The 26,509-nt window shown below is 42.2% G+C and overlaps 1 protein-coding gene across 2 annotated transcripts; it reads right to left on the bottom strand.

Moving 5' to 3' along the window:
* Positions 1-5,580: 5,580 nt before the first annotated feature.
* Positions 5,581-23,768, bottom strand: slc35f4 (solute carrier family 35 member F4). Of its 2 annotated transcripts, XM_030044702.1 has the most exons (7): positions 23,433-23,768; positions 9,374-9,674; positions 8,085-8,304; positions 7,867-7,992; positions 7,149-7,341; positions 6,945-7,034; positions 5,581-6,334 (listed from the first exon to the last, which is right to left on the bottom strand). In XM_030044702.1, exons 1-7 carry the CDS (start codon positions 23,659-23,661, stop codon positions 6,093-6,095), a joined length of 1,401 nt encoding a protein of 466 aa, XP_029900562.1. In that variant the 5' UTR covers positions 23,662-23,768; the 3' UTR covers positions 5,581-6,092. The 2 variants fall into 2 exon arrangements, with proteins under 2 accessions (XP_029900562.1, XP_029900563.1); XM_030044703.1 differs by lacking the exons at positions 9,374-9,674; positions 23,433-23,768 and adding an exon at positions 9,004-9,117.
* Between the last annotated feature and the right edge of the window lie 2,741 nt (positions 23,769-26,509).

Raw genomic sequence — 26,509 nt, forward strand, 5'->3', positions numbered from 1 at the left:
TTTTGGACATTTAATTCCATTGTGTTTTCTAAAAACATTTATTTCATTATCATGTATACATGCATATCCAAAGTTAACAGGAAAACTAACAGTCAGAATAAAAATCTTTTTTTTTAATGTAAAAAAACAAACTCTTTAAAGTTACAGTGATGATTTTCATAAGTATGTTGACACAACAGGATAGAGAGATAGCCTAAATTGCACAATATTCTGTTGTAATGATACCCAGAAGGTTTACCACATTATTCAGAAACGTAGGTTGCAGCTGTAATGCATTAAACTGTGGGAGTTAGGTTTATCGTTTCCCTCAGCCCAATAATGACACCCAGTGGTAGAGCAGGATAAAGATCATTTTATAATGTGTTGATTTCTGTAACACAGCCTCATTGAGTCTGGTATTGAATTGAAATAGTTCTGCTCCACCATTGACAGATTATCTTTGCTTATTTAATTCCCCTACAACCCCCTGCTGTGTGTTTTGAACCCATCAGTGTTCATCTAATGCACCGTGCCTGAAGACCAGGCTTTTGTTGGCCGCTGTGGCCTCAGGTGTTTGGTAGCAGGCCAGTTCTTCTCTCAATCTCTCCAAGCCTGCTAAGAGTCAGCCTCAGGGAGACCACTTGGAGTATAGTGGTGCAATTAGCAATTTCCTGTTTGCAGACTTATCGTTCCTCAAGAGTCACACATTTTTTCAAATAATGGGTATCTAATGGGATATCTTTGGACACTTCAGTGTTCCTTTTGTACTCCTCTTTATGCCTCTGGATGCCCAAAAATAGATCAAAGTCTTCAAATATGCCTGATTTGGACCACTATTGTTTGAACTAAACCTGAAGTTTATTTCTGGATGTTTGCTATCAGTATTGAGTCATTGTGTTGCTTCAAAATGTGCTATATTTTCACTGCCTTGTGACAGTACAAATTCTCTCACGTTCAAGCATCAGAATCACCTCTAGAGGGCACCATACACTCTGATCAGAAAATATCTTATGGGCATCTTCACGGATAGGTTCATTTGTTTATATTATGTGCTTGTTTCATCGGGCAACTAACTATATGAAAAAGAGACCATACAGGGTCAAGAATTCTACAAAGGCAGCTATTATCATTTATAACAAATGATAATTTAAGAAGTGCTTTTCAATTTCCAATATGCCCTTGCCAATTAAACAAAAACATTCAGACTATTAATGTTTAACAGAGAAATTACATTGGTGAGTAGAATTCTGTAATAGCTTTAGTAATTAATTTGCATTACCTAACCTTATGTTTCAAATCTTTTCTAATCCAGATTACTAAATGCAACCTGTGCTCTTACTGTAGCTCAGGTTCCCAAATCCCTTTCGCCCCTTGGTGTGCACCCCTTATCCTCACTCTCTGCCTGCCTCTGACAGGCTCAGGTCACATCCAGCTATGCCTCTGTGTTTTACCCTCATCCTCTGCTCTCTCTCTCTTCCTGTCAGTCCTCCAAGGTGGGGTTTTGTCCACAGTCTGTCCTCTGTGCCCAGTAAGTTCAAGATTTTTTCCTCTCTGTTTTGGGGACAACCATGAGCTAGATCTCTCCAGGTTAGATCTTCTGCGTTGCACAGGAGCTGTGAGTTTGACAGGTTATGTCGTCTCTCTTGCTCCAGTGGCGGTAGTGGGCTTGGTTGCAAGAGGCATCTTGGGTCCAGACTTTCTCCTCTGGTCTCATCCCAGAAGATGTCCCTCTCTGTGGGCCTTTTCACAAGTTTGAACCTTTGATTCCCTTCCTTGTTTGGGCCTCCAGCTAAGCCAATTGGACAAATGATGATGGAATTAATCAATAAAACATATTAAGTTTGACTGTGTGACAACTGTAGCCGCTAAGATAGTAATATGTCGCCTCACCATTAACTGTGCAGACGACTTTATGTCTTCTTTGCTCTCTGGCTTGTCGGAGGTGGGCTCGCCGATGTCGATGAGCCTGTTGGCTCAGAGCTGTTTGGGCCTCCAGAAACCCTCCCTTGATAGCACACAACCCACAATAACACTTACAATATAGATTTATTGCACTAGTGAAGTACATATTTTCTGTGCATGATTTTGATTTGTAGTTTAATAATAAAATTTGACCTGCATGAAAAAATCACCTCAACATGTTCTTGTGGACAAATTGCAATTTATGTGAAAAAAATTCCAATTCATAAAACACATCATACGACTACCAAAAATAGGTTTCTCTTTGTGTGTTTGTGAGTGTGTGGCTAATAGCAGGGGCTTTCCTGTTCCCTGTTCCCTGAAAATGGATCCCAGTGAGGGCTAGTCATGGCTGTAGCCCACCCTACTTTCCACTCCACCGGCACTTTAATCAGACCCACTGGGACAGGAAAGGCCCAGACTCACAACTCACCAGCTGTCTCTCTCTCTCTCTCTCTCTCTCTCTCTCTCTCTCTCTCTCTCTCTCTCTCTCTCTCTTCTCCTCCTTACCTCTCAAACACAGCACTGCTGCACACTTTAATTTCCCCTCAATGTGAAAATGAATTAACCGAAGCACTGATGTTGCAAACACTCTCCAGCTCTAACTTACATTGTCAAAATACTTAACCTGCATGAGTCTGTTGGAACCGGAGTGCCTTGTCTGGCTGACAGTAGAAAATTGGTGGACACCCCCATCTCTGCAGTCCTTGCCCTACAACAAACCATAGCATTCCTTATTATCATTCCAGTACATTTGGCCTTGACATGAGCATGAGGGCAGCGACACGACGATGCTGATGAGAGATGTGGTGGTGTTTTTTTGTATTGTTTTGTTTTGTTTTATTACCATGGCAATTTGATTGGCAGTGGTTGTGTGGCCAATTTGAAGGGCCAGTGGTTGCAATGCCTGAGGAGAGATAATGATGGGAGGTCTGGGTAAAAATCACAGCCACTCCGAAACAATAGTGCAAGATAATGTCCCTGACAGAGGATTGAAGAGGTGAGACACAACTCAGACAAAGCATGCAAAATGACAGCTTGTTACTTGTAATTCCAAATATACACCATGTCACATCACTGATATTGCCATTCTGACCTGGGGTCTTCGGGGAGGGTGAGAACGAATGATGCTTGGATTGTTGCTTTGTGTTGGTGGGAGGCTGCCTGCAAAGAACGGTTCTTGCAGCACCAACACACACACACACACAAACGGTTATCTTTTATTATAGTCAGTCTAATGCACCAACACTACTACAAAGTAATCTAAAAATAAATCAAAATCCAAATGAAAAGCAAAAGCCAGAATGGGTATGATAAGTGACAGAAAGTGAAAGAGTTTTGCTGACCTGAGAGTGTGGACAAGGTTGTTTCCTGTTTCAGTGGAGGAAGGGTTGTCTTCCTCCGCCCCAGAGCTCCTGACTGCTGCTCCACAGTGACGGGCAGAGCAGGGAGGCTCCACTGAAGTTTGGGTTGGCTGTGCTGCTCTTCCCCCTCTTCTCGCTGCCTGTGGCACGGGGCCACCTTACTCAGCCTGGGCCTGGAGCCTGTGGAGCCCATTGTTACCTGCCCTGAAGGCCGACTAGCTGAAATGCTGACCTAGATGTTAAGCAACAGTCCTTTGATCATAAGTTCCACTGTATCACAAGCCAGGCAGGTGAACTTTGAAAGACAGAAATAACTTTCTTAAAGTTGGGTGTGAATCACAGAGACTAGTCTCACCTTTTTTAATGTCTTCCCATCAGTCACATTAAAGTTTGTTTTATGCTCCACTGCAGGTCCACATGTCGATAGAACCTAGGAGACTTTCCTTTGTGGATGTAGAGTCAGTGTGGCCCTTTGGCCTCTCCTGTAGCTGACTTCATTGGTTACAGAGTAACTTCCATGAACTCTGTCATCCAACTCTCCCCGTTTGCCTGAACTGCTACCAATCAAACGGCGGTCTTCATATCTCCCCCGCTGGCAAACTGAGGATTTGTCCTTAAACCTCTCTGTCTGGTGCCAATGTACAAATGCAATAAACAGTTTTGGTTGTGGTTAAAAGAGTAGGTGTGTGCTCCATCCTTGCCTCCATACTCGAGTTTCTCATTATAATGAGCTAGGTTTCTATGGCAACTCTCCCCACAGGTTACTTTGTAACTTATGAGTTAATGCTTGAAAGACCCTGTTATTTTCATGTACCCCGTCCCTATCAGAAAGCCCAGATGGGTTAAGAGAGAGGCAGGTGCTTTGGGAGGTTGTTAGCTGACAGTGTGACTTTAGTAGTGCTCAGTTACCTCTGTATATATTCCTTATGATTCAGGGATCAGTGAGGAAATGGGCAAAAATCCTTTATTGTAGCTACAGAAGAACTGCAGATCTGCCACACAGGGCCTCTGATTTAAGTATTTTATCTCAGCATCCAGCTTGGCAGTAACAAGGACTCAACGTTACCCATCTCTCTGGCTGTTCTCGCTCATTTGTTTTAAAATGCCATCCACAACTGTTTAGCTCAGCAAATGCCTCATTAGAAGTCTCGACTCACTGACGGCACTCCGGCAACCATAACAGCATTGTGCTGTCGGAGTCGTGTTGTGTGTGTGTGTGTGTGAATGATGAGACACTGGGAAATCATTTACACTCCCATCGTCCCACTAAGACTATTTCAACTAAAATTTCATTTTGCCAGATTACGTGATGCTGAACGTCGTTTTGACAAGTGCCTATCACAATGTTATGCTCTGCAGGCAAAATATGTCCTATAGGGGTTTTCCACTGCCTGGCAGACAGGCATGCCTTATTACCACAGACTGCGTGTAACAGTGAAAGAGGATAAATTATAGGGGAAACAATCATCCTCAATCATCTTCAGAGTGCTGTGTATGTGTGTGCGCGCGTCTCAATAAGTGACTGCTCAGTGCAGCAGCAAGGCATTATATAATACATTATAGCAAAAAGAACTCTGCAAAGTCATCTCTGCTAAATGAATGAAATGCACTCTTACAGATTACCGAGATTGGATGAATCATACTAGTCAGGCCTGCCAAAAATACTTGCAAGTACGACTGATAAAACAAAGATATTGTACTTTCTTCTGTTGGGCTGTGTGGAAAAAGTTGAATACGTGTATTTAAGGTCTCACTATTGGTCTTGGCATGGCTTTGTTTTCTGTCTGTTTGCGTCATTCATCTTTGCAGGGGTGCAGTAAGTTAATGTAATTTCAATATATGAAGCTGTAAAGAAGTTCTGAAGCTTTGCTAGGGGGATCAGAGTTGTATGCATCCATGTTGATGTTGCTTTCATATTAAAGCCCCTTGGCAATGCTGAAATTAATGGTGCACTATGCAAAATTTCAAGTGGTCGACTGCATTGAGGACCGTTTGGACTCAATTTACAAAAATATAGAACAAGCGCATAATTTGATGGTTGACTCTACATGGTTCTTGTTGTCGGGTCAACTCACTGATTATCTACCCTCTTTTTGTCAATTGTGTCTGTTGAACCTTTGCATTTTTTGTATGGCGCACCATTATCTAAGTGATTTTGCAGTATATTTTGGAATAATTCAGGCTTTGACAGTACAGTCACTGCAGTCCTGGGCTGAACTAGTAATACACTGCTATAGATTTGGGTTTTAAGTCTTTTATTAGAAATCAAAAATAGCCTGTACATTACGCATTGTATATTTGCCATTCTTGTATATAATACTGTTTAATAAGACATAAAATGTAAATACTCTTATTGATACAACTCTAAATAAATTCAATAAATACAGATAAGATTGAGCCAAACTGGCCCTGCCGATATTTATATTCACAGAATACAGTCCGCAGAGCAGCTCAGGGGAGGCCAGTCAGCTCTTTGTGGTCTAGGTGCGTGCGAGGGACAAGATTGGGCATGGCAAGGAGTTCAAGAAAGTAAATAACACTTTCCACCCTCTCAGTTAGCAAAATCCATCAGTGTTCTCTTTTGCCCTCCTGCAGGTATGTGACAGAGATGGTGTCGCATCTCCAAAATAAATCAGTACAGTTCAAGATAATACTTCCTGTCTTCCTGATAGAGCTCTTCTAGTCCACTTGGACTGGTCATCTCGCCACACCTCCGTGGTGGGTGGTGGAGAAACATGAGAGGACACAGCTTGGAGACAGGATAATGGAGGCTGTAACGGAGGCCCTAAGTCATGCCAGCGGGATGGAAACGGTGCCGTTGGCTCGACTGCGGCTGCGGGTGTGGACGCTGGACTCTGTCAGCTCCTCGCCGTGTTCCTCCGACTTCTTGTCTGCGATGGTTGCCAGGAAGCGCAGTGTAACTGAGTCCCACTCCTCTGGCAGCAGCAGGAGCAGGAAGCCCAGGCAGATGATGCAGGTGGCTGCCAGACGCACCACACTAAAGATCACCTCGTGTTTCAGGACATCTACAGCTACAGCAGGAGTGAGAGAGACGGGAAGAGAGAGGGGGATCAGGAAGACAGAGCCAAACAGCACGACAGAAAGAGGAAGAGGGAGGGGTGGAGATAAACAAAAACAAATGGAGATTAATTACATAAAGTAAGCTAAACCACAGGACACTTGGGCTGTAGGGGGATGAATGTAGCTTAGCAATGCAGCTTACAATCAGCACAAGTGGGCCATTTTGCCCTCTGCATCTTTGTGGTCAGGGGCCCTGGGCCAAGTTGCCGTAACCCACTGACCTTCGTACAATCCATTGTGGTTAAGGAAAAGAATTTGTCTGCAGGCATTTAGCGTCGCCTTAGCAACCTGATCCTCCCTCAGTGAGAGGATAGTTGCAGGGTCTGTCAATGCGCACTGATGATTGGGTTTCTGGGGCAAGAGAAGCAGACTTGCTGTGTAATCTGTTTGCTACAATAGCTGAAAGTGCTGACCTCTTGATACAATACCACGGCATGCACAAATTGTAAAAAAACAGCAAATTTACTCTCATTGTCCCAAGCCATTTTCCACTATCATAATCAGCGAATACAAAATAAAGTAAATCTCCTGAGCCGCTTGATCCACTTAAAGTAAACCTACCTGCATTGCCTGGCACACTGAGCAGTGTTCCTATGGAGATGAGAATGGGGTAGGTCAGCACCACACCAACGTTAACCAAGATGTTGAACACTGTAAAAGTGATGGAAAAGGGTTAACATCATCGAATTAAATTGCTCATCAGTGTAACAACTGCACTTGAGAGCAGATGGGTTTTGAAAAACAATCATCCTCGTCAGCTCTCACCGAGCCAGAGTCCTGCCAGTCCACACAGGTATCCCCAGGGCAGTGAGGACAGTGACCCCCAGTGCTCCACCTTGGTGAAGTAGAGGATGAGGGGCACACAGGAGATGAAGATGAGGTTGAAAAAACCCATAGTGGAAAGGAAATGAGCCACCTCGCCCAGGTTGGCACTGCCCAGGAACATCTTAAACAGTACCTGGAGAGGAAGGATACAACATTAGACTCCCAGTGGTTGTAATCAGGTCGAGGTTAATTGCCTCAAACTGCTTCTGCTGCCTGTTGATCTCGTTTGTCTTGAGTCTATGAGCCTTAGTGTGAATGTACACAGGTGACAAATCAATACTAAGATAATCAAACAAAAAAAATCTCCATGTTATCAAGTCATTTAGTCTCATGTTCAGTATTAAAATCTTGTTTTTGCTAAAACAAGTGAAGAAAAATCTGCCACTAGGATGAGATAATTCAACTTTTCAATGCAGTTTCACTTGTTTCAGGAATATTGTTATTATCTATATTATAAATATGTTGAAACAAAGAAGATCAGCCCACTACTATCAAGAAAAATGACGCTTGACACAAGAAAATTCTGGAAACAAAACGGATTATCTCATTCCACTGGTAGATGTTGTCACTTGTTTTAAGAAACATGAGACAACATGACTTGTCACAATGGAGATTTAAATCTGTGATGATGCAGATGGGACATGTCCGGCAAGCTAACCTTGTAGAGAGCAGATGTGGAGGCAGAGCCCACGGCCAAAGCCACGCCTACGAAGGAATCGCCATGGAAACCGTCGGCATAAGCCATCATGACGATACCTGTGATGGCCATTATGGCAGCCACAATCTGCAGGTAGAGAATTAAAGCCGTCAGCATGTTATGCAAAAACAGAAACTGTCTTCAAGAGTGGTTTGCGTTTTTGGTGGTTTCAAACTGACCCGGACACCCATGAAGCGGTCCTTGAGCACGATCCAGGACAGGAGAAAGACGAAGGCCTTGTGGCAGCAGTAGAGGGCAGAGACATCGGTGGCAGTCAGCTTCTTCAAAGCCAGAAGGTACAGGTAGTTTGTCAGGGTCCACAGGATTGAAAAAGGCGCCGTCCTCTTCAGGAAGAGTTTCAGAGTCATCCCATCCTCCCCAAAGAGCTTGCTACACTCCCTATTAGGGCACACACACAACCCTTTGTTTTTAGTTCGAAGAGTGTATTTGTGAGTTGGAGATCGATAAGGCTTGATGTCTGTTTTTCAAATTGGGCTACAGAGAATTTAGGGTGGAAAAAACCTTGCTGGTCTAATTGAAGAACATAAACACAACCCGTCTCCCTTCAATGTGGTTTTCAGTGACACTCATTGAATGCAAATGTCAGTTAAAGGAGGCTTGTGTCATCTTGATTCCACCTCACAGAGTCTGTGAAACAGCTTGCTACAAGTCTGCTGTCAGCTAACAATGCTGGCTGAGACTCAGTGCATTACATCTCCTAGATGTGTCAAAGTAGGGATGGAACAATATTTTTCGGTGATGCTGATATCAATATCCAACATCTTCCCATTCATGAAGACTGATACTGATACCACAGTGCATTTTGTTAAACTTATAATACAAATGTAGGCACAAACAGATTAAATTTTTCAGGCATGCCAATTTTGCAATAATTGTTTTTTTTTGTTTTGTTTTTTTTTAACAAAAGACCATGCTATTTTTACACTGTTGTTAATTTTGCAGTTGTATTAGGTGACCCACTCCTAGAAAAATAGATCATACAAGTGCCAATTTCACAATCAACCGTGCATTAACAGTAAAAATAACATTGGACCGATACAGTATTGCTTTTTACATAAAGTTGATGCCGGACAATACCAGTAGTTAGCAGATATACTGGGCCATCCCCTGTTAAAGCTTAAAAGGTTCTGAGAAACCCAACTGGTCACACTACATGCTTTTTCTGTTACATGATACCGTAGAGCAGGGGTGTCAAACTGGTGCCATGGAGGGCCGAGAGGCTTCAGGTTTTCATTCCAACTGAAAACTCCACCAGGTGATTTCACTGATTGGTTCCTCCTCTCTGCTTGAAGGTGAGGTAATCAGTGAAATCACCTGGTGGAGTTTTCGGTTGGAATGAAAACCTGCAGCCTCTCAAACTGGTGCCCTCCATGGCACCAGTTTGACACCCCTGCCGTAGAGTCTCTGCTTTTCTCTCTGTATTCAAAGATAATTTTGTACAGTTTACCGAAATTTCTGGATGGGAGTCTGTTTCTCCCGTGTGGTAACCACATGTCCGGAGTAGTAGATGGGGAAGAAAAGGATGTTCCAGTTGCTGCTGAACCAGGAGATGAAGAAAGGACAGGAAAAGGACTGGAAGGTCAGCTTGACCACCTGAGTGGTGCCCACCCAGGAGGAGGAGACACAGAGGACCACCAGCAGACCCCCTAGCACTTTCAGGGCTGTGTTGGCACATGTCTGGTAGGACGGGCTCTCTCCGCTGGTCTCGCTGACAGGTGTCTCTGCATGGGACTCAGACCCTTCCTCTCCTAGTGGGAGAGAGGAAAAGAAAAGAAAATGGGAGAAAACTGACTGCAGTATGCTGCCTGTTCTAGCTTCAGCGAGAACAAAATGCCACAACTTTAAAACAGTTTGCCTTTAGGGCATTGTCACCCCTAGTCCTCGTTTTCACTTCTCATTTTCACTGATAACGCATATTAAACGACTATAGCCAACACTGTGTGCTCTGTGTTGGAGGCTCTGGGATGTAGTCTGTGCCTCCCTTCCCGAGGTGCAGTAGGTAAGCACTTATTGATCAATTGTCCTTTGTGATCACTCCCATGGTTTGCATTTCCTGCTGTAAAGGCACTAACGCATGAGGCAAGGCTTTGTTACTGTAAAAAAAAAAAAAATGTGTTGGCTTAGCATGGTGTTTGCCCATGTCAAAAATAGCTTCACGGGCTCATGATGCAGCATGCGCCATATGCAGGCGTTACATTCAGACGTGCACAGCAATCTGATATGCAGACCGTAGCCGCAAGCCTAACCACATGACATTCCACAAGAAAGTCAGGTCAACCTTGTCACTCGTGGCAACCTCTATTTTGACTCTTTTCCAATGCCGCAGTGAAAACATCTCATGTTGGGATTGTTTGGAACCTCTAAACAGACAGACAGACAGATAGATACATACACAAATACATAAATGCATACCATTTCATATTGCTTATGCATTTGTTAAAACTGTACACTGTTTTCCGTGTTCCCACAAAAGCTGACTGCATTTTGGATTTGGGCGCCTTTCAAGATGTATTAAATGCAACAACTGGCATTCTAGGATTACAATGAAGATGGCAAGGATTTATTTTGAATCTCACTGCTTGCAGCGCTCTCTCTCCCGTCAAAGCGCTGTAGAGCTGCACACTGCCCACCGCCTTGATGGCTTGTGGGATTGAATGGCTTCTGAATCTTAACTGCTGTAGAATGTGAAGTGTGTGTGTGTGTTTGTGTGTGTATGAGTGTGTGTGCATGTGTATCTGTGTGCATGTGGGGTGAGTGTGTTTCCGGAGGGAGCCCAGATCCGTTCTGTAGCTCTCAACAGTGTGATCAATTTACACCAAGGCAGGAATAAAAGATGACATGTGCTGGATGTTTGCTGCTTGTGCGCTCTTTGCTAACTCAGCATGTGAACCTCTGCCACTTCCACCATGGCTGTAGATGCTTAGAGCATCACCAGCACCTGCAGTTGCAATATCTTCCCTCCACACCAATGCACCAATACCCATCTACCAGACTCTGTGCAATAATGCAACAATACCTTAAGGATTACTTTGTTGTTAAGCAATTGTGTTATTAACCTTGTACGTACTTACTACAAATTTTAGTGTGTATTGTCGGTACATTTATCTGTCTGTCTATCTATCTACCTATCTACTGTTCATCTCAGGACTGTCTTTTGTTTGGTACCTGCATAGAGCTCTCAGCCAAGCTTCAAACAACAACATTGGGTGAACATTAGGTGCCTCTGCCATGTATTAATACTTTCCTCGTTCCAAATGCTTTTGTGATTATTAAACAAATAAATCAACTGTGTTGTGCAAGTCACCACTGTGTGATTAGAGAATTGGTAGCTGGTTCACCTCTCTGTGCGCAGTGTTTGTAATGTGGCGAGGCACGTTTGTGCCAGCCACAGAATACAAACACTGCTCTACAGTGTTACCATGCATGATACTTACTGTAACTTAATGAATTCTGGGCACGCAGAGGAGAAGCTGGCACTAAAGTTTCCATCACACTTTTTCTTCTCCGGGAAGGTCAGAGTATCTGTGTAAAAACTAACTGTAATTTAGGGCTTTACTCTCTCTTGCCAAACTTACTTTAAGTGTAATGAATGCATGAGATCACTGCTGGCACTCAACAAGAGTGTTGAAATTTAAGTGGTGGCTATAACTGTTATACCTGAATAAAACTGGTAAATAAATCATTTGTTGAGAGTCGCAGATGTGGAAACCGAGCCAGTGTCGCACTGGGCTTGAGTCTGTCAACACCGCAGAGCTGGATCTCCCAACCCATAATAATGCTGCGTGCTGTATATGAAACAAGAGGGCATAAAATCGCTGTCCAAGTCAAGTGTTCAAAAAGTCTGCTACTAGCTCATAAAGCCCTGCTATATTTTCTCATGTGGCTCGTAGAACAGGAATTATGTAACTCTCAGACTTTACAAACTCAGTCACTTCTATTTCAGCTCAGTTGGGTGTTACAGTGAATTTTACCAAAGAAAAATCTCCTCAGATAAAGGGTTTCACCTTACACTATATCCCAGTTGGGGGCAAATCTAGACTAAGTGGTGAAAGCAAAATGTTCAAGACTAATAGGGTGTCTTTTCTGCCAGGCTTATCTAGGGATTTGGTCTAATCAGATTCTGTCACAGCAAGGATTCTTAATCAAGCAAATTAGCCTAGCGGCTGCTAATCGGCAAGGATAAGATATGACATTTCTTCAAGAGAGAAGCACCTGTTTTTCTCTTTTTTTCTGTCTAATTGTCTTCATTTACCAAGCAAGGCGGTGTCCCTTTCATAGCATTGGGACTTCTAGGTTTCTCTGTGGGGTGCAGCCTCCTCTATCCCGAAGTCAAAAGCACTACAGGCTCATCTGCTGCCAAGATGCAGTGATATTAAAACTCCACTATTCCCCTGCCTCATTAATGCAGCTTCAGTAGCCGAATTTGAAGGCTCATAACAGACAATGTTATTACTGACAAATACCGCTGCTAAAAAGTTGCAGAGAAAACAATAATAAACCTTGCCAAACACATTATGTAACAGCAACGGATAGTGCGGACATTTTTAACTCAAGACAAAGATAGGCAAGCTTGAGTTTAGAGTAAAAATACTTGTTTAGAAAACTGCCCATATTCATGAGTAGCTCCCTAAATACTATTCAACTGCCAAGGCACTTTTGGATTAAACTCATTAAGATTTTATGCATGTACCAAAATAATCCACACAAAAAATGAATGGATTATCTGTTTTGACATGACCCTCTGAAATACTTTTTTTGCCTAATTATCTCAAGACCATTATTCCAACTTTTAGTCTTACTTTTTATCAGGTTTTCTTTCACTGTGGTGATTTGATCTTGTTTTGTAAGGTGCTTCATAACCCTATTTCAAGAAATACCATGATCACGTTTAATATTATCATTATCAGCCCAAGGTTCGGGGATGGCTTGTGTTTTGTAAAAGATCATAAATACCGATAAATACTGGTTTGGGCTATTAAATGGTTGATTGCAGAAGTTGTTGAAGTTATTAACAGAAAAAATAAAATAGAATAATATGAAATAAAAAATAAAAATACATTTCAAAGTAATAAAAGTAAAAAAAATAAAAGTAAAGCACATAAAAATGCTTAAAAGTAAAAGCACAGATGTCATACAAATACTCAAAATGCTAATATTATTATAAAATCTGTACAGTGACAGATGAAGTTGTGACTTCTTACTTTACACCTTTCTTCTTGGTATTCATGTTAAAAAAATACTAGCAAAGCCAATGGCAGCTTCTATCAATGAGTCATTTATATGTATGATCTTTATGTTTACAGACACTGTAGTAAACACAGCACAACTTGAATTATTGTTTGGTCGGTACATGTGTGCCAAAGACGGGGAAAGAAAAAATAAAAAAAATTAAAGCCTTGAAATTATGATGTTACGACATGACAGACGCTTTTGTGCCATATTTCCTTCACTATGCTGTATACTGCCATACAGTATTGGCACTCCCATTAACAGAGCTTATCCACTCTGTGTGACGCAGTGTGCTGCCTGAACCTCACATTTCAATCCATCCTGTGTTTTATCCTCGCCACTGACGCTGCATGCTCCTGACATTGATGGATAGGCAAGGGCTGAATCCAACATGGAGCTCACACTGATGTCTGCAGTGAGTCGCACCACGGGTCAAACTGTGTGTCGGCTCCATAAACAAATTAGACAACACACATAAGCAATATCTTTAAGTAATCTCTGTTGCAAAAACAAAAGGTTGCCAGATGCGGGTTAATGAACACTGAGAAGTTCTAAGCTTGGGAGATGAGGACGCAGTGAGGGGCAGAATGGAGGGTATGAATTCTGAGACACATGAAAGAACGGACGGGTGAAATGAACAGATGTGACGGCAGCTGACTCGGGCCTGTTTGTGTGGAAGGAGGTTTGCGACATCAGTGGTGAGACACCAAGTGCAGCTGGAAATAGCCAAACATATGCTGGTGCTACTACACTTCCTGTCAACACATTTAGCATCTCAATTCTGCTAGCAGCACAGCCATTAAACTTTAAAAGCAAGTGCATCTCTCTGGAATGATACAAACGCATTTGACACTAATAGCCGTAGTTAAACAGTCCTGCTGAATTAAACCATGTGACTATATTGTACTTTCTGGTCTTGGTAACATCAAAAAAGTGTTTTCAGAGTCTCTGCAGCATGCCACAAGTTTAATTATGTTAGATGTTAATACACATTGGTGGACACAGTGTAATTTAGAAAACGCTATATTATGTCACATGGGAAATGCGGGCCATTGACAATAAATGCAAACCATTGCTGAAAGCAGTCCATCAGTATTATCATAGTAAGATTAGAGTTAGTGCTGTCAATTGTTCATTTCATGCCATCACACTCTCTCTCTCTCTCTCTTACACACACACACACACACACACACACACACACACACACACACACACACACACACACACACACACACACACAGAGTATACCTCCAAGAAATGGCATGTTGGGCCTCTCTGGTGCTTTCAGTTTACCTTCAGAGATGGGGCAGGTCAGGACCTGCGTGCTGTACGAGCTGAGAGGAGCCACTCGGGCCGAGTGCTTCTTCATCCTCCACTAGGGGCACAACCCACTGTCCTTCCCTGGGAAGTGTGTGTGTGTGTGTATCTGTGTGTGTGTGTTGTATGTGTGCCTGGGCTGCTGCTGCACGCTCAGCAGCTCCTCCTGCTAGCTCTGTGCATCCTCAGACTCCTGACTCCTCCGCTGCTTCTTCACGCTCTTGATCACCCCCCTCCTCCCAGATCTCTGTCAACTCTTCTGTCTTCTTCCCAGCACTCCAATCCTGACTCTCCTCTGCTCTCCAACCCAGCGCTCTCACTGTCACTGCTGTTCACTCTTGCCTTCTCTCTCTCTCTCTCTCTCTTTCTCTCTGTCTGGATAGTGACACAGCTCAGTGGAGGTAGCTCAGTGGAAGTGCGGTGGAGTGGAGACTCTACTGTTGCACTGTCATGCCGTGATCCAGCACTGCCACTGTCTCCAAGGGAGACTGAGCTTCAAGTGTGTGTGGCACGGCGCAATCACTACCCTCATCTCTTTCTAGTCTCTCCCCCTCCTCTTCTCTCTCTCTCTCTCTCTCTCTCTCTCTCTCTCTCTCTCTCTCTCTCTCTCTCTCTCTCTCTCTCTCTCTCTCTTGCTTCTGCCCTCCTCCTTTTGCTCCACAAATCAGCAGCTTTGTTTGGAAGGTAACCAAGCAGCCCGGGCTAATTATGCTGTGTTAGCTACTGCCCCCTCCTCTTCTCCCTCCTCCTCCCTCCGATCCCCTCCCCATCTGACCAGGCTCCCTTCATTCCTCCCCTCCCTCTCTCTTTCTCTCACTCTCTCTGTCCTCTGTCCTCCAATCACTCCCTCTCTCTCTCTTTTGCCACATCTCCTGCACTTCACTACTCCTTGAGACATAGATTATTTGTAGGGCTTCTTTTTTGTGCCAATGCAACATTAACGAATTGAGCTGCAAAAAGGACATACCTTACACTTTCCTATACTTTCCTATATTGTGCATGAGGCCACAACAACACCGTAATGTACTCTTGGTTATCCACTTCTTGGTTCTCACTGTTTGGAATGGATCAGGAGGTGTATGTGATGCTGCTAACTGCATGCTTACAAATACCATAAAAACAAGCTATAAAAATAATATATTTTGAGGAACCCATTGTTTTTGTAGCATACAGTAAGCCTGGCACTGTTAAAAAAAAAAAAAAAAAAAGTAACAAAAATAAACTAATTATGTCTAAATATACATAGAAACTACAGTAGTGGTATCATGATTCTTTTCACTGACTGACAGATTATAATTCAGTTTGATTCAACTAAATCAATCTGCTAAAAGAAGTAAGCATAATCACTCACTCTACTTTGGCCTGAACTGATATGAAATGCTTTGAAAAAAATCAATCATGATGCTTCAAAAAAGAACAAATGTGGTGATGTAACAGAATACTATAAATTATGACTTTTTTGGTCAATAAAGTTTTTTTTTTTTTTTTTTTTTTTTAATGAAACAAATAATGTACTTCCATCGTCTGAATTTCTTTCCATCTTTCAGCTGAACAACAAGGATGGTCCTACATTATTGCATGTGTTTATTAATGGATATAAAATTTGGGCGAAAAATGATGAATTGACTTGCTGACTCAAATTGTGGTATACAAACTAGAATCAAATGTAATTGTTCCAAAAAAGTTGTTTCTTAATTAAACTTGTTTGTTGCTTTGTCATTGGACATACAGTATTAAACCCTCTTGAATATGAGAGTTCACATTCTACACAGTGAAAACCACAATAATCAAATTTGGAGAAAATAAGGCCCTCCAGCACGCCATCAGCACATGGGTGATATATTACACACGCCAATGCCAACAATAAAACTCTATATTCAAAAATAAGGCTCTGCAAAATTGTCTTTTACGGTAGAAATTGCATCAACATGTTAATTAGGCCTTGAGGGCACAACGAATGTGTTTTGGTGAAAATTTTTGAATGTAAACAAAACCAGGTGTATTTCAAGGAAAACTATGTTGGATACCTTGAAATTCTGTTGTTATTTCACAGTTTTTGTCAGTTTAGTCTTCATAGTCCTCACTTTAATCATCCTTTGTTGGTTTTGATTATGGCATCTTTAAAGGTTCACACTGAGGGTTGAGTCAAGGAAGAACTGTTCAGACTCAGCTGACAAAAGACATGGAATAAGCTTGTAAATTATCAATGAGTCAAGCTAATGATAAGATTCAACTTTTTTTTTTTTCCATTTCAGTGAAAAAAGGTCCTCAGAGTGGCTGGAATGCAATCCTATATACAGAGGACCTTTGGGGAATTCCTCTATTTAGCAGCCCTTACCAACCAGTGGAGGAGTCAGTCAGTCACGTTTGGGCTTGTGATCAGGAGTTTCCATCTCAGGCACCCTCCAGGTCATCCTATCTCTGTTTGGGTTTTTGTACTTCAAGTTTTAACTGGCTCAACGTTGCAGGGTGGGGCCTAATTCATAAATGGCATATCAGTATCTACTGTATGCAGCCAGACTTTTAAGGCTTTGCATCCTGTAATATAATCTTTGCATGGCCCCTGCTATGCTTACCCTCCCACCAGTAAAATCAATGCCAGTAAAGCCATGCACAGTTGCATTATGGGACCATATGGAAAACACTCAAGTAAACAAGAAATTGGCCCCTTGTCTCCAACTGGTTGGTCCAGAATTCTCTTAAGAGCTGTCAGTGCTCTTTTGCGATCATGTGAGCATCAAGGATCTCTGTTGCTGTATCAGTGTCACCCTGGACCCCCTCCCCTCTCCTCTGTCTCTACTCTCCAATGCTCATCAGTCACAGTTCTGGCACGGCTACAGAGAACATGGCACATCAGACTGCTTCACTCTGCATTTGTCAGTCTGACACTGGAGAGAATAAAGCACCTTGCTGTTGTTGAACTGCTGGTTGAAATGGAGAAAATGCAGTAGCCTTCTTCCCACCAGCACCATGGTAATTTATTTGTTTAAATGCAGAGTCCAAATTTGGTCAGATTGATGTTTTGCCAGAGAAAAGCTTTATTGTCATTCCTGTGAAAGAGAAAGCACATTCGATTCCTTTGGTCGCCCAGTATGACAGAATGAGCACAGCACTAATGCAAATGCATTAAGTGATATCATGGGAATGAGCCTGGTTAAAGTGCTTGTGCATTAAGTGTGTGATGCAAGCATGGCTAAAAGTAATGTTTGGTCAGGTGTAAGCAGGGGATGAGACAGGGGCATGGATCCCCTGAGACGAGGGGGGCTGAACTTAAAAATAGCCCTGCTGAGGAGTGGAGACAACAGCTAGACAGGGAGGGGAGACAAAACAGGCCTAGTCAGCAGATCTGGGCCCAGGATGCTAATCGCTATCAGATTAAGAGAAAAGACCTGGAGCACAGGTGCAATTCAAAGCCACAGTTGTACTGCAAGTGTTAGATCAAGGACTGAAAAGTTAGAGGATAGAAGTTAGACACATGCAAGCTTTATATTGTTTCTCCTATATCTTACATTTTCACAGCTATTAAGCCTATAAGTAATTTCAGCATCTCAACAAATCACATGTTTGTTGCCAACTGCTTATCACACATCCACTGGTATGTCTGGTTTCCTCCACATCAGCAGCTGGACAGATGGGCCATCTGGTGTAAAGGTTTCAGCAATGGTTGCCTTGGCGGGGCCAGTGGAGTGCTTATCACTCTGTTTCAGTGACACTCCTCTCTATCTCTTCAACTTGAACTGCTTCTCAGCCCACCTATATCATTTCGAACATTAAGATTTAGATATCACACAATAGCTCCGTTGCATCTTAGATCAAGGCACAAAATAGTAAAGCAGCATCCCTCCGCAACCTCCATAGCAACAGTGGTTCTCCAGTGCACTGACGCAGTTGGCCCATTCAGGCCCCTTTGTCATTCAGATTAGCCAGTATTCCTCAGTTATGGCACAAGCCTCTTTGTCTTCATGCATCTCTCTGTTCATCATCACATCTCGGTGAGGACAGCCGGAGAGGGTGGGGGTGAGAGATGAGAGAGAGAAACATGGGTGACGTGGGGACCGGACAAACACTGAAAAACTGCGAGCTGTCAGATGTGTTACCAGTCAGTGGGTACCACATCATCAGCTCAACTCAGCTAAATAGTGTAGTTGTAACCACACTGTATGGTTGTAACACTGGAGGATGAGGACACCTAGTGGTCAACAGGATGGACTGTGCTACAGGGACATAAATTCTGAAATTTGGGCAGATACCCTTTATAACTGTACTGGTCTTCAGGACAACAAACACTGCTGTTTTTTCTTCTGGATGTCAAACCAGAGGAGTGTGGTAGATCTTGGGTAACTGGTGAATGTAATAAACAATCTGGTAAGACAGAAAACGAGCAGTGCTCAGGGTCCCGAGGACTAGGAGTCAGAACCGCTGCCTTGAAAGACAGATTAACCCCCATCCAACATCTAAAATGATTTCATTCTAGAGACGGTGTAATACAAGCTGAAAATTATCACTTTTCACTTCTAAACTGAAACTATGAGTTATACAGTGTTTAATTGAGTTAATATAAAGAACAAAAAGACACATTTAATGTTGTCCACTTAGAATCCGAGGATTATTTTGGTCTCTGTGTGTGAGCAGTATGTTGAGTGGCAGTGTGAAAGTGTTGTATAAGTCTCTCCATCTTGATTTACACATGCAGTAAGTAATTAGGCTAAGTGCATCAGACATCCAATCATAAGAGCGCCTTTACTGTCTGTCATTTTATTGGAGGACATGGAAGGATGCTGAATTTACAGGCCACATGAGGGCACTGTTAGGCAGCTGACAAGACCGGTCCAGTTGAAGCATCGTCAATATGATGAGAAAGGCACAATTGGTGACGTGGCAACCAGAAGAGGTGTATTTTTAGAGTTGAATTGAGCCATTCATTCATCATATGACATCATTAGAGCTAAAAATTGTGCGGCTTGGCTTGTGGATAAGTGAAAGTAAAATATGCCAGTGATGTAGTAAACTTACAGGGCTAAGCTAAATATTCTGTCACACATATATGCGATGCAGGGCTACAACATATGCCCAGTTATACCATGGCATGTGCACAGGTCAGCAGTCCTGGAGCTCACTGGGAGAAACAGAGCACCCATTACTCGGATTTTTACCTATTCCCCAGTGAACGTGAAGCTAACGGCACACCAGGAGTGTTTCAGGCAAAGCTCATATCCCATTCGACGCTAGTCTAGTTATAAATAGCACTGAGTGAGCAGGCATGGGAACGGGACGGTCCAAAATGAGCGCACATACACGTACTGAGTGTTTCAGGGAACTTTTTGGAAGAATCGTGCATCATGCTAAGTGAAAATTCACCTGCTGTTAACACTGGGCACTAACGTTTCCAGGTGAATTTGCAATAGAGTCAGTGCAAGCTGACTCTATTGCAAAATACATGTCTGTCACTCTTTTGTGTGGACTTATTGTAGGCGTAGCAAAAGACATACCCAGTGGAGGTAAATGGTTTCCTTTTATGTCCTTTCTTAAGTGTATGACGGACTGTGCTTTTCTTGACATTTTTCTCCCTTGAGTGCCTAAGTCTGCTGTCCCACTGCAAAGACATCAGTGGTGAACAACAAAGGAGCTGTAGTGAGTGGGATTGCCACTGAAAGTACCTGTCATTTCTCCTGCACCATACCATTTTACCCAGTGGGGAGCGTGCTTGCTCTAGGTGGTTGGCCAATTCTAAACAAGCAATTCGAAACAAGACACAAGGCAAATGACTGTAATGATTTTCTGAGAGATGCTGAGGAGGCATTTACTGACACTGTTGCAGTAAGCAGGCTTGCTGTCTGCTCACACGAGCCAACTGGGTGCTGTTAGGCTGCGCTGTCTGTTCTAATCCTGATCCATGGTTCATTTCAGTTTTGTTGTTTTTGTATCTTGTACACAGAATGCTGCCGAGGATAATATCAGGCCTTGTTCAGAATGGCACCTTCCCTCTCCCTTACTCCTAGACCCAATCACTGAATGTGGTCCACAATCCCCCTCAGAGGCATCTTCTAATTCAACACAGATGGCAAGTGGCAATAATAAAAAAAACAGCAACAGAATCTTACTAAATATATCATTACCCCATAGGCTTGGCAAGATAAGCCTACTGTTCTATTTACGTGCTCCTTTTTTTGTCTTACCCCACTGAGTGGTTCATGGAAAATGATACGCAACAGCACAAGGGACTTCTAATTCTCAACTCAAACTTCCTAATTGTGTAAACAAAACAAAGTAAACTAATGTGAAGCAGTTGCAGGCATTCGAGAAACTGAGCTCCTGTGTCCTGTGCTGAGTGGGTTTCTCAGTATTAGCAGCCACACTTAAAAGTGAAGGGGTTCTGCTGGCGTACTCCTTCATGCTGAGAGTGCCAGCAAAGATGCTTGTGCAAACATTATATACTGTGACAAGTATGGATGCTGCTCTGAGGAACACCTTCTGTTGGGTCTGGCATGCAAAGACTCAGCTGATGGATAGATATGAAAACACAGGCCTACAGATGGCATATTTTCATCAGAGAGACGGGATCTGTCTCTCAAACCAAATAACACCTCAGCGTGTGGCACCAAGATACACTGGCTTTTCTAAAATTGCTGTGGCTTCTATTACGCTCCACACCTGCTCTGCATATCTGAATTACACCACAAATGACATCCTGTCCTCTCAGTTTCCTCTGCTGAGGTGTACAGTACATGATGGGATGTGACAGATGTATGTGACAGTTTTCTGTAATTACTTTGCTATTAGCATGTGTGACATTGTACACAAACAAAATTGACATGTACTCCAGACCTCTGAAAATGTTAACTATACACAGCAATAAAATGTATAGTCATTAATTAACTTAATTACAGATTGATATCTAAATCTGAGACTGATTTTCCAAAAAGTTTTCTGTATTTCCCATCATAATCAAAAACACTTATCAGCTCTCTTATTTATCAATTTCAACTTCAATTTCAATACCAAAGCTGAAAACGAGGTATGGCTGCATCACCTTGTCTAAAACCAATGTGTGGTTCAGTAGTGCTGCTGGTTCAGAGGCCCCACAATTGTTAGTGTTGTTCAATCTATTTTGGCTTTATAGCTTTCAATGCTACTCGTTAATCAGATATCCTTTCAATAGATTAATCTGGACGAGTAGATACGTTCCCATTATAAAATGTGTGATTGCATTCACAGATAAACCACCGCAACTGACACTGCTGATAAACAGGACACAGTTAATGAGCGACAGGCTCATTTCCTTTTTCTCAGCCTCTATCTAAAAATCCATTGAGGTCCTCTCATCTTATCCAGAGAGCCTCAGCTGGGACTGCTCTTGACTGAATAAGGCCTTTTCTCCAATCTCACATTACCGTCGGGATTTTAAACAGGTTTGTTCCTCAGCGAGGGTAATGCGTTGTGTCACACACTGCCAGTGTCAGTAGATGTGAGTTAGGTGGGTTAGGTTAACATGATAACATTGAGAGTACATCTCAGATCTACACGTGTAACTGTAAGTCATTAATTTATAGTGGAGCCTTTATGTAACAAGGGATGGAGGTGCTAGGGAGCTGGCATGACAAGGAAGCAGCATCTGAATTACCAGAGGCTCAGGGAGGGATGGTGGATTAATGGCCAATTTCTTTTTATGAGGCTTATTCAAGGAGAGTGCCAGTTCCTCTTACCTTCAGTAAAGAATGATGGCACACTAAGATGAATAAGCCAATTATATGATACAGAGGTGAGAGCATCTAACTAATGTCCACTGCTAGGCAAGTGCTATAGGCCTTATTGCTGGTCTATACATCTTAGTTCATTACACAGTAGCCATATGTGAGACTATTTATTGGCCATGAACAGAGCTTTGCAGTGCTTCTTTCCTCCCCTTATATTCCCCATGGCAATGGCCAGGCCTTCACAGCCTAGAGAGCAAGATTTAAAAGATCACCCTCAAACAAAGTGCACGATCAGCGCTGAACTACTGTATCCAAAACCCAGTCACTGTCTCTGTGTCAGCAAGATTCAAACAACTGGTCTACCAATCACAACCACTTTGACAAATGGATATTATACTAAAGATGAGCACTTTTTTTCCCCCCACAGAAACAGTATACCTAAAACCTGCCAAGAGACAGCAGGAAAAATTCACATACATCAGGGGAAGGGGTGCTGCAGCTGCCATCTGGGAAATTGATTGTGTTAGTTAATTGTAAACATTTGTAATGGACAATTCAATATGAGACTGTGATGTAATTATTAGTGCGTAGCCTTCGCTGACATGACTGGACAATATTAAACCACAGTTTAAACAATTAACTTCCATGCCAAATGCCACCACAATTTGTGCATGTCATCTCGCAATTGCATATGTTGTAAAGTTTGGGTTTGCATGTCTCTCTCTCTCTCTCTCTCTCTCTCTCTCTCTCTCTCTCTCTCTCTCTTTCTCTCTCTCTCTCTCTCTCTCTCTGTGCAGTGAGGGGCATCACATTACTCAACAATAATAACCATAATTTAAATCTAATTGGCTGGGTTTGCAAAAGTGGGCTTCAGTCCAAACAAATGAGAGACTAAACTAAAACCACTCTGCAATAAATACACACAGAGTACAGATTTACACATATTGTCTCTTCCACACAGTACATTCCTTCTCATGAACAACACACCAAATGATAAAATAAAATACAAAACTATTCATATAGAGACTTAAGTTACAGTTTGATATATCTGTAGTGATACTGACTTCATAGTCATTGTCTTACCCTGTGGTATTTTTTGCATCACTAATATTCTCACCATGCATTTTTATGGTATTTTTTTTATAGCATCCTTTGACAATGATGCTCTTTTTCGTCAGTGACCAATTTCACACCTGAGAAAAAGGTGAGATATTGTCGCTGAGGCTCCCGCTATAGTCTACTTTGTTTTCTCATGTTTTGACTTACTTCTATGACTGGAGTATCCTGGGTAGTAGCCATAGTAGCCGGTGATCCTCAAAATCCGGTCCTCTATATCATGCACCCCGTTGGCTGTCACTTTAGGCCCGATGTCCCCGAAGACAGACGGGCTGCCACGGCTCGGCGTCGCCTTGCCCGGTAGGTGTGTGTTATTCAGGGGCTCCAGCCGGATGCAAGGCTGGTCTCCACTCTCCAGAACACTCTCGGTGCTGATCATGGTGTAGATCCAAGCGAACAGATATCAGAGGAGACTGGAGATGAACCCTGATCAACATGCGAGAGACGCTGAGAGCAGCATCAACAATTAACAGCAAGAGGAGGACATTTACCATTCACACTCACATTCACAGTCACACTCACATTTCCAGTCACAGTCACAGTCACATTCACAATCACATTCACATTCCATCAGTGATGCTCCCGGACGCAAGGCGAGGTTATCCAACTCCAGGAGCGTGGCTGACATTAAACACCAGGGGGCGTGTCATTACTATGGCATGTGTATCTTGATTTTGAAAAAAAAAAAAAAAAAAAAAGCATTGGCAGCAGTGTAAAATAAAACTGGAGAGGAGAACGGCCATCCTTCATTACCACAGAAACAAAACACTGCAATATTCCCTCAGTGACAGTGTGTCTGTAGTACCCAGAAGTGATTTTACAGAAAACAAATGCTACTTTATTAACTTCCTATCACCATGAAATCCCCCTAATATTCGTATACTGACCCAAAAAAATGTAGTAATTATTGTGTTTATAGACATTTTTTATCTTGCACTGGTCCACTTTATGGTATTTTAATATCCTGTGGTACTATATTATCATATATTCCTACAGTGACATATTGTTTGCAGTACTCAGTTGCAGTGACCTTGTCGTAGTAGATTCTTATTATTTTATCTATCTCCAATAGAATCACTACAATATTTCTCCAACAGAATCACTACAATATTTATAACATGAAGGGACTTGCAGCAGCTATGATATTTGTATAGTATCACTCTAAAATTGAAAATAGGATTAGTATACTTTTTCATAAGGGGGGCTTTGTTGATCTGATGAAGCTCCTCATAAAGAGTTTACTTTTCTGTATTTCAGCATATGGTGACAATCAATCATTCAAAGATAATCGACCTAAAATAATTGTTGCTTTGGGATAGTGGAATTCTAAAAGATTTACAACAGTTTAAGTGAATATATAACCCTCTCAGTCCCTCTCAGTCCCTGACAAATGTAGTGCTCCAGCAAATATCCCCCTTTTTTCCAGCAATATTTTCAGAGCCCATTCACTTCTCTCTCTTGGGTCAACAGTATTTGTGGACCAGCGCTGCACTTCAGAGACCCTCAGTGATGTTTCCATTTATTGTTCACGGTAAAATATGCATGTTCCTGTGGGAATGAGGGTGCTACAGGTCTTTCTCTCAAGATTGGTTCATAGCTTTTCACTTCACTCCACACTTGAATGTGTGCCACAAATATTATTTTTTTTATTTTCAGAGCAGTTTTGTTAAGCTTATAATAGCTCAGAGATTGTGAAGTTTGTGCACATGACTCCACAACATGCCACATAAAGTTGTATTTTTTTTTTTTTTTTTTTTTTTTTTTTTTTTTTTGTTATTATTTTCAAACACTTATTGTGACATGAATTTAAATCTAAAGTAAACCCCAGAACAATCTCTTTTCCTCAGCTGGCCAGAGGTTCCAGGCTGACTTGGGGGAGCTCCACTTGACTGGATCCCCCAGCTTGCAGATGCTGCCCAAAAATGCTGACTACTGGGCTCCAAATCCAATAACACAAGATGCAGTATTTCAGTGTCTCTCCGATACGCCTCTTTCCAAGTCCTCCGCACTTTGTGTGAAATTGATTTCCAGTGTGTGGAGAATTTGCGCCCCTGTTGGCATTGTTGTGCAGACACATACTGGGTTTTATGATGCCCTTGGAAGCCAGAAGTGCTTCCTCCCCCTCTCTTACTTACTAAACCAATCTCCACCTCATGTTCTTTTGTTTTGGTTTGTTTTTGCTCCAAAGCAGTTATCTCTCACATTCAGTTCAGGGACAGCTTTGCGGCTACAACAATGACATGCCAATGCCCAGAAAGTTTCTCCAAGCCTTATGAGAATTGCTAATTTATTACTGGCCACTTTCTTACAGGGAGACAAGTCTTTGCAGCTGTACAGTCCAATAAAAGTTTTCTTCAGTCACCTACTTTTTTGTGAAGCTTGGTTCACAGACACTTTCCTTATCTTACAGTTAAGTACGCCTTATGCAACCCAAAATGTAAACAATTGCATTATAAGTTGCTGGTTGTTTTATTTCATATGCCTAAGGTATTCTTCTAAGATATTCTATTGCCTCTGTCTGGTGCTAATGCATTAGGGATTCAGCTCAAGGAGAAAATGGATTGCTCTTAGATGGCAGTAGACTCATTAAAAGTCCTCACAGACAAAACCAACAAAACAGGTAACGAATGAGTGGTGACAATGTGAGCCCTGTTTTTTTTTTTTTTTTTTTTTTTTTTTTTTTTAGGTTTTAATTGCAAACACAGTGCCGTAATGTCTCAATGTCAGATGATCTTATCCATTATTTTATTCCTTAGAGCAATATCGTAAAAGCTATCATTAGAAGAATACACTAATATTTTCTAATGTCTCTAATTTGCTCTTCAGCAGAGAGGATGGTATAATGTTGAGGCTGCCTTCGATCTCTGACGTCATGTTTAGCATTCAAAGCATCACCAGACATAAATCCTGCATGCATGATGGAGACTGTCAGGCAGTTATTGGATTCACCATAACCTTAACTTCCTCCCCTCTTGCCCTTTCCCTTTCAGGAGATTAAATTCAAATTAAAATGGGTCTGATCTTAAACTCGAGTCACTTCAGGTCATTAGAGAGCCTATTCTGAGCAACATGATTTGCAGTCTGAGGGGGAACAATCGTCTACGACAAAACAAATAAATACACCGTGTGGATTCTGTTTAAGATTATGATTTTGGTGCTGAAAGATAATGGATTTTATAGGCACTGGAGATTAATCAAACAGCAGAGTGACCAAAACCACTTCACCA

The sequence above is a fragment of the Myripristis murdjan genome, chromosome 22, assembly GCF_902150065.1.
Source record: "Myripristis murdjan chromosome 22, fMyrMur1.1, whole genome shotgun sequence".
Lineage (NCBI taxonomy): Eukaryota > Metazoa > Chordata > Actinopteri > Holocentriformes > Holocentridae > Myripristis > Myripristis murdjan.

What these genes read in the sequence shown, in the direction of transcription:
- slc35f4 (XM_030044702.1), bottom strand. Translation starts at nt 23,661, where the DNA reads ATGATCAGCACCGAGAGTGTTCTGGAGAGTGGAGACCAGCCTTGCATC. An exon ending in AGGATACTCCAGTCATAGAA is followed by an intron (nt 9,675 to 23,432) that starts GTAAGTCAAAAC and finishes CTCTCCCACTAG; the next exon opens with GAGAGGAAGGGTCTGAGTCC. An exon ending in ACCGCTTCATGGGTGTCCGG is followed by an intron (nt 7,993 to 8,084) that starts GTCAGTTTGAAA and finishes CTCTACCTGCAG; the next exon opens with ATTGTGGCTGCCATAATGGC.